At 36.3% G+C, this 8,148-nt stretch overlaps 1 protein-coding gene across 1 annotated transcript in view; it reads right to left on the bottom strand.

Moving 5' to 3' along the window:
* The window catches only part of WDHD1 (WD repeat and HMG-box DNA binding protein 1), a 58,872-nt gene that overhangs the window by 9,995 nt on the left and 40,729 nt on the right, over positions 1 to 8,148 (bottom strand). The window contains exons 17-23 of the mRNA XM_005881298.2: positions 7,423 to 7,537; positions 6,641 to 6,772; positions 3,101 to 3,321; positions 2,880 to 2,998; positions 1,696 to 1,752; positions 884 to 927; positions 316 to 486 (exon numbers count right to left, since the gene is read on the bottom strand). Coding sequence (XP_005881360.1) covers positions 316 to 486; positions 884 to 927; positions 1,696 to 1,752; positions 2,880 to 2,998; positions 3,101 to 3,321; positions 6,641 to 6,772; positions 7,423 to 7,537 — 859 coding nt within the window. The remainder of the gene's footprint in view (positions 1 to 315; positions 487 to 883; positions 928 to 1,695; positions 1,753 to 2,879; positions 2,999 to 3,100; positions 3,322 to 6,640; positions 6,773 to 7,422; positions 7,538 to 8,148) is intronic.

The following is an 8,148-nucleotide window of genomic DNA, read 5'->3' as shown; positions in this document are numbered from 1 at the left end:
CGCCGAGTGCACAAATTTTTGTGCACTGGGCCTCTAGTATAGTCAATAATATTCTAATAGCTACGTACGGTGTCAGATGGGTGCGAGATTTATCGGGATGCTCACTTAGTAAGTTATATAATGTCTAATTTCTGGGGTGTACACTTGAAAGTAATATAATATTGTATGTCAACCATAATTGAAAAATAAAAAATGATTAAATGGCAAGAAAAACAGTTATAAACAACTGGAGCCTCCTGAAACAGTGAACAAACAGACAAAAAGTAAGACAAACAGATCTGTGCCTTCTGCAGATGGGGGTAGTTGAAACAGTACCTGCTTAGATTTTGGCTTTGGAACTAGAGGCTTTATTACTGGAGACTTTTCATCATTTGTAGCTCGATTAAGTGCAGTAGATTTCTTATATGATTTGTTCATATTGTCTAAAATATTAGCAGAACGTCCTGAGTTCACTGAAATGGCTGGCTCTTTGGAATTGGCTGATACCTAAAGAGCAAATTTGTATAAGCATTTTATGTTTAAAGAAGTAAAAGAATCCCAATAAATTTATTCTTCCTTAAAATTTCAGTTAAGTTTATATTGTAGTTTCATTTTTGGAACTGAATGCATTTGGTACAACCCAAATTAAGATTGATCCACATATTCCCAAATACCACATCCCCAAGAAAAGCAGGGAGTATTTCAAAACAATAGGTACTTAGAAGATACGTAGAAAATATACCGTATAGCCCAAGTGTGAACCTGTACTGCTTTTGTCTTTGTTTTCACAAAGATCTGCTATAGTCTTTAATGCCTCCAATCTGGGGAGGGTCATCAGGTGGTTTGAAATATTTCTCTGTATGGAAATGTATTTAAATAGAAAATATTACTGGAAAGAGTTTACCTTGAAGGGGTTTACTCGTCCTGTGTTACTGGAGGTAACTGCACCTTTCATAAGAAAGAAACCTTCACTTAATAGTGATAAAACACAGAAGACATCTGACTTCTATAATAATAAATGAAATATTTTAATCTGTATTATATAAAAATAAATGTACTTTGTAACTTTAAAACTATTAACAACTGTATATGACCTCCTTCCTATTTCCAAGACAAGATAAAAGCTTTTAGATGGGAACTATACCAACCCAATACATGCAGATCTATCCTTTTCTCCTGTTACCACGGAAGAATGGTGTCTTATTTTAACTAAGATTAGTAATTCCTCTCCTTGTGCTTTCAATCTTATGCCCTCCTGCGTTGTCACGAAACTTGTCCTATAATGGTGACACCATCTTAGACTTCCTTTCCCTCTTTATTGGCCGTTCAAGTTTCCCAACTTAAACAAACAAAATACAAACTCTCTCTACCCTACATCCCCTCCAGCCACCACTTTGTCTCACCTCCTCACATCAGCCAAATTTCTCAAGAGCTATCTACATGGCTATTCCCATTTCTTAACTGCTCATATATGTTCCAACATCCAATACAATATGGCTTCCAGCCCTCCTAACCACCCTACAGAATCTGTTCTTGCTAAGAAGTCAATAAAACTCTATGTAGCCAAATCTGGTGGACACTTTTCAACAACAAAAAAACCAAACTAACAAAACATAAAAACAAAGCCCTTAAGGGTAAAGTATATTTGAGTAGATGTATCACTTTAGACTACTTACAAAATTTTTGTGATATTACAAAATTACAAATATTTCCTACCTGACTTAACAGCTGGTACATCAGAGGAATTTGCACTTTTGGAAAATGGGTTCTGTCCTATGGAATAATTAGATAATACAATATAAATGGGAATATAAAGTCACCCTCTACAACCAACATGATGTCTTGAAAAGGTATGGGTACAGCAGTCTCCCCTTATCTATGAGGGATACGTTCCAAGACCCTTAGTAGATGCCTGAAGTCAATAATAGCACATACAGGGTGGGCAAAAGTAGGTCTATAGTTCTTTGTATGAAAAATAATATAATAATTAACAAATAATAAAAGAATAAACTCTGTTTTTGCATACTCGCAACTGTAAACCTACTTTTGCCTTATCCTGTACATACCTGATAAAGTTTAATTTATAAATTAGGCACAGTAAGAGATTAGCAACAATAACTAATAATAAAATAAAATAATTATAACATACTGTAATATGTTATGTGAACGTGGTCACTCATCTTGGGATCCTTGCTGAAGTCTTCTGAAGGCTCAATGCTTTCTAGTACAACATGCTGTCATTAGCCAGAACATTTTCTGTTCACGTCTTCCACTACATCTTAACTAAGCCCTTACCACACACCATGGCCATAACTTTTGCACTTTTGAGGTATGACAGCAAAACTAGCACAAATTTCTTTTTCTTTTTTACCATAGATCTTACTAAGCTCAGCATCATACAATTTTTTCTTTCCTTATAAAGTTGAGAACTTTTATCTTTTCACTTAAAGAACTTTATAGCTTCTCTTTAGCATATTTTAATTGCCAGCATCACTCTTGTGCTTTGGGGCCATTATTAAGTCAAACGAGGGTTACATGAACACAAGCACTTCAATACCACAGTTGATTTAATAAATGAGTGACTGACTAATGGGTGGGTAGTGTATACAATGTAAATACAATGGACAAAGGGATAATTCACATCCCAGGTGGGATAGATCACACAGTGCGAGATTTCATCATGCTACTCGGAATGACACAATTTAAAGCTTATGAACTGTATATTTCTGGAATATTCCATTTAATATTTGAGACCGCAGCTGACTGTGGGTAACTGCAACTGCAAAAAGCAAAACCATGGATAAGGGGGATCTACTGTATTCAATTTTCCTAGCTAAGTAAAGTAGGGAAAACCCCGCACATATTTCTTATCTTTAAATTGCCTTGAAAATGTATCTTACCATGCTTAGGTACTTCTGATGTTTCTTCTGTATCATCAGCTTCCCCAGTGTCTTCTGCTTCTTCTTCAACTTGATTTCTGAGCCTTGGCTGGCTCCACTCTGTAGGAGTATTACTGTAACTAAAAGACAATATTATTCAATAAAGAGCTATATGCAAAGCCCAAGTTAATATTCAGATTGGTAAAAAAAAAAAAAAATTCAAACAACTGAATATTTCTTACCCAGCACTCAGCTGTTTTCTGAAATCTACTTCCTCTTCCTCCTCTTCCACCTGGGTTGCTGCCAATTCTGCTGCCTTCTCTACGGCCAATTCACTAAGTCTTTGGGCCAATATTAATCTCCGAGAACGAGAAGCATATTTAATGGCTAAATTCACAGCATTTTGAGTCATCAGTTCAGCAAGTTCCACACAACGAAATTCTCGCTCCAGTTTACAGGAAAGCTAGCCCCACAGGAAAACAAAACAAAACAACAAAAAATCAAATCATGTTGTTAAACTTTTTACTAGTAAAAATAATGGAATGAAACTACTAGTAAAACTGAGAAAAGAGCTTTCTAGATACCGTATCTCATCGATTCTAAAATGCACATTTTTACACATCTTAACATCTCTGAAATTGGAAAGTGTGTTACAATTCATGGTAGGTCAGAGTTTAATTGGCAGCCATTTTTTTTCTGTCTCAGTGGTTTAAATGAATAAAACAATAGTGCATTTTATAATCAATAGTAGCTTAGATTGGCATATCATTTTAAGCTATTCATTGCAAGGAAAGTAAGAGATTCATTTAAAATTCAAATGTGGTTCTCCTAAATTTGTTTCCCACCCTTGCCAAATAGGGTAGCAAATTCAAAGAAGGAATAAATTGTAAATGATTTATTTGTTACTATTTTGCCTAGAATTGGCACACAAAACTACTAAATGAATTTGGTGGTGTAGCAGGTTTACCCAATAGTTTTAAAGTGTGATTGTCTATGATCTCAAACTACCAGAAACAATTACACAAACTCCAAATTAGTAAACAACTTCCTTTACACCTTGCTTTATTTTTTATATTTAACAATATAAAACAAAGGGCATTCACTTAAAATCTCTTAGAAAAAAGACTAGTTTTCTTTTGGCATTAATTTTGACAACTTAAAGTAAGGCAACTCAAGTACAATATGAGAAAAATTAATATTTAATTAATATTTCGAAGACTACTAAGGGTCTCAGAATTCATAAGGTAGAAGGGCTATTTTGTTACTTAGACGTCACATGTCTGACTCATTAAACAGAAACTTTAGATATTCACCTGCAAGTTCTTCTCAAGTTTTCTAGTATCACTTATCTATAAGCAGTACTTCTCAATCAGGGTGGTACCCTGTCTCAGGGGGGCATTTAGAAATAAAAGGGAGTATAGTAAGACCTTATTTAACATGGCTGATGGGTTCCTAGAAACTGTGACTTTAAACTAAATAATGTATAACAAATTGCCCGGCCAGTGTAGTTCAGTGGTTGAGCATCAACCTATGAACCAGGAGGTCACAGTTCAATTCGAGGTTGGGGCACATGCCCAGGTTTTAGGCTTAATCCCCAGTAGGGGGCATGCAGGAGGCAGCCTATCAATGATTCTCATCATTGATGTTTCTCTCTCTCCCTCTTCTCTCTCTGAAATCAATCAAAATATATATATTTTAAAAAGAACGTATAACAAACCAATTTTACTATAGGCTAATTGATATAAACAAGAGTTGAGTTCTTACTGCTTATTTCTGGTCATAAAAGTTTTACCAAACTTCCCAAAACAGTTCTAATATTAAACATTGAAATAAATGTGTGTTATACATATATTTAAGAAAGATTAATAAAAATGAGTAAGATAGCCCTAGCCAGTTTAACTCGGTGGATAGAGCGTCGGCCTGCGGACTGAAGGGTCCCAGGTTCGATTCCGGTCAAGGGCATATGCCCGGGTTGCGGGCTCAATCCCCAGTGGGGGGCGTACAGGAGGCAGCTGATCAATGATTCTCTCTCATCATTGATGTTTTTATCTCTCTCTTCCTCTTCCTTCCTCCTTGAAATCAATAAAATTATATTTAAAAAAAATAATTTAAAAAAAGAGTAAGATAATTATTTGCCAACCCACCATTCCAGTTCAGGGTCACAGGTGACTAGAGCCTATCCCAATAGCTCAGGGCACAAGGAGGGAATCCACTCTTGAAAGAATGCCCTTCCATCACAGGATGCACTCACCCACACACCCATACTCACTATGGGACAATGTAGACACGCTATCCACCTCACGTGCACATCTTTAGGATGTGGGAGGAAACCCGAGTACCTGGAGAATACCTCCCCCAGACATGGGGAACATGCAAACTCCACATAGTCAGCGGCCCCTGCCGGGAGTTGATTTTTTTTCTCATCAGTTATAACTTATTGACATTGAATGAAATGATGGTATTTAAGGACCTGTTGTAGTAAGATTCTCAGAGTAACTAGGTTGAAGAGGCATTTGCCAGGGGACCAGAATGTTAAAGACCAGTCCCCAAAGCTACTAGTATCCTCCTGAGAAACACTGTTCCAGAGGAAACGCTCCTATAAAACTAAATGGTAAACAAATCAAACGTTTCCTTAAAAGCGTTAGAGACAGTAAAAAGATTACTAGTGCCTAGATCACAAATGACACTTTTGTTCCTTCACAAAAGGAACAAAACTTACTCTACAATAAACAAATTGAATTTCTTTAGTACTAAAATTCAAGGCTGTGTTGCATAGCGAACAGTGAATACCATGTTTTGGAGACCTTAGTTACAATTAGCTCTGAAGCCTTAGATATCACTTTTCCCTCATAACTCTTTTCCCTCGACTTTAAAATGAAAAGTCTGGCCCTGGCCAGCTTGGCTCAGTGGATAAAGCGTCAGCCTGCTGACTGAAGGGTCCCAGGTTCGATTCCCGGTCAAGGGCACATGCCCGGGTTGCGGGCTCGATCCCCAGTGTGGGGCATGCAGGAGGCAGCTGGTCCGTGATTCTCTCTCATCATGGATGTTTCTCTCTCTCTCCCTCTCCCTTCCTCTCTGAAATCAATAAAAATATGTATTTAAAAAAAAAAAAGAAAAGTCTGGACCATTTACTCTCTCAAGAAATACTGAGGTCTACTGTCTATTAGATTCCATTGAGTACCTGGCATGGTCCCTGCCCTCAAGGGGTTTACAGCCCAGTGCAAGTTGAGCAGAGAAGAAATTACATTACACTCCTCTCCATAAACCAAATTTATCTCCAAAAGTAAAAGTACTTAAATATCCCAGGCACCAAATATGATCACTGGCTATAGATATACACAGTAAGAGGATGACAAAAAAAAAATAGATATATCTAAAATCCTTATGAAAGTTCTGAAGACTGCCCACCATTGGAGGTTTAAAAGTCTAGAAACATTGTTGTACAGGATAAGAGCAAGAGTTAGAGGTCCTGATTCTCAAATATTATTAAGCATCGAAATCACTTGCAGAACCTGTTAAAACAGTGCAGTGGGTAAAAGCAAAAAGGGAGGTTGCACCAGAACAGCTCATTACTGCCTATAATCTTAGATACAGGGTAATGTTTTAAATATTTTAAATGCAATGTCAACTGGAAAACTGAACTTTTTTAAGGGAGAAAAACACCACTGGATACAACTTAAAAATTCTAGGCTGTGGAACTCAGTGCTAATTCACATACCTTTAAGAGATTCAAACTTAGAAAAATATTTAACTTCCATTTTTTTTCAGTATATTTGACTTACTGCAAGCATTTTCAGTAAAAGTTCCTGTTGTTCTTTTATTGCTTGATTTTTAGTGTTCTCTTCATATTCATAACCATTTTTAGCTAAATAATCAAGGTGGTTGTGAAACATAACTGAACGCCAAAACTGTTCCTATAAAAGTGAAAAAAAAATTGCTTAGAGTCAACTACCACTTAATACCAGGTAAGTTTAAATATTTATCTTAACATCAGCTTCTGAATAAAATATTTTCTGAAATACTCATCTCTATAGCATCAAATTCTAATTAATGTGATATTATGGCTTGACTTTATATCCTATCCTGAAAAGGAGGGCAGAGAAAATAGAATGTTTTAAACCATATCCTAGCTACTATATTAATGCTCAGAGAATTTGGTAAATTAGTTTTTTAGAAGCCAATTTGTTTCTTGTTTAGAACTGCAAGACTTCAAATGACTTTTGATGATGCAGGACTAGGACTAGGGTGAAGCAAACCAGGTGCCTATGGCACAAAAATGTATGGAGGCACACCCCCTCAGGACTTGCCCGACCTTGACAGTGAGTGCCTTACACTAGTGAGGCACTGAGGACACTATCCACTTACCTCACAAAGTCCTTGGCAGCAGTGATGGCAATCAGGTGCCCTGGTGATCATAAGCAGTCCCCTCCCTCTCTGCTACCTCTATCTATCTAATTATAAAGTAATGAATATTCAACACTGGTCATCAGGATCATTTTTAAATGGCTGTGTCATAGGCAGTGCAATATCAAATTTAGAGTGTCAAAGCAAGATTACCACGTACCTCCATCTGTCCCTTCTCTGTTGCAACCTGACAGTAAGGAAGCTGAAAGGATAAAACGGCGACAGCAGGGCGTGGAAGGGTGGGAGGAAACCGAGAGCCTTTACAAGGAATGCACCTGTCAGTAAAGAAAAAGTCTCACCATAAAAACCTGTAATATTAAATTAAATATACCTCTTTAAGATAACGGCATTCATTAACAAAATGAATCTTCTTGCTTGAAAAAACATTAGATGGAACAGTAAAAATCCTTATAGGTTCAAAACTTAACCTCTTAAGATAAAAATGTGAATTCTTTCATTCAAATTACTAAATAACTTGATTCCTGGGAATAACATGCAAAAAATAACAAACACACTCCAGTTGGTAATAAAAATGTCCATAATGGAATATTTGAAGATTCTGAAAAGGTAAGACAGAAATATTAGCCAACAATTCCTCTATGGCTCTCTACTAGGTTTGATTTGCATTTTCTAAGACCATGTTTTCTCAAACTTCCCACACTGCTAATCACTGCCTTAAAAAATATCCCGGACATTGCTTCATAATCTGCCAACACAATAGAAGCCATCAGACAGGAATTCCTGTCACCCTTCAACTGCCAAATGTAACTGCAATTGTCTATCTTCTTCCCTCTCACAACTTAAAATGTCTTATTTTCCTATTTTCAACAGGTCACTTTTTTTAAAATTTTTTTATATTATTTTTTTATTTATAATTTTTATTTCT

The sequence above is a fragment of the Myotis brandtii genome, unplaced genomic scaffold, assembly GCF_000412655.1.
Source record: "Myotis brandtii unplaced genomic scaffold, ASM41265v1 scaffold675, whole genome shotgun sequence".
Lineage (NCBI taxonomy): Eukaryota > Metazoa > Chordata > Mammalia > Chiroptera > Vespertilionidae > Myotis > Myotis brandtii.
This window is presented reverse-complemented; position numbering and strand designations above follow the sequence as displayed.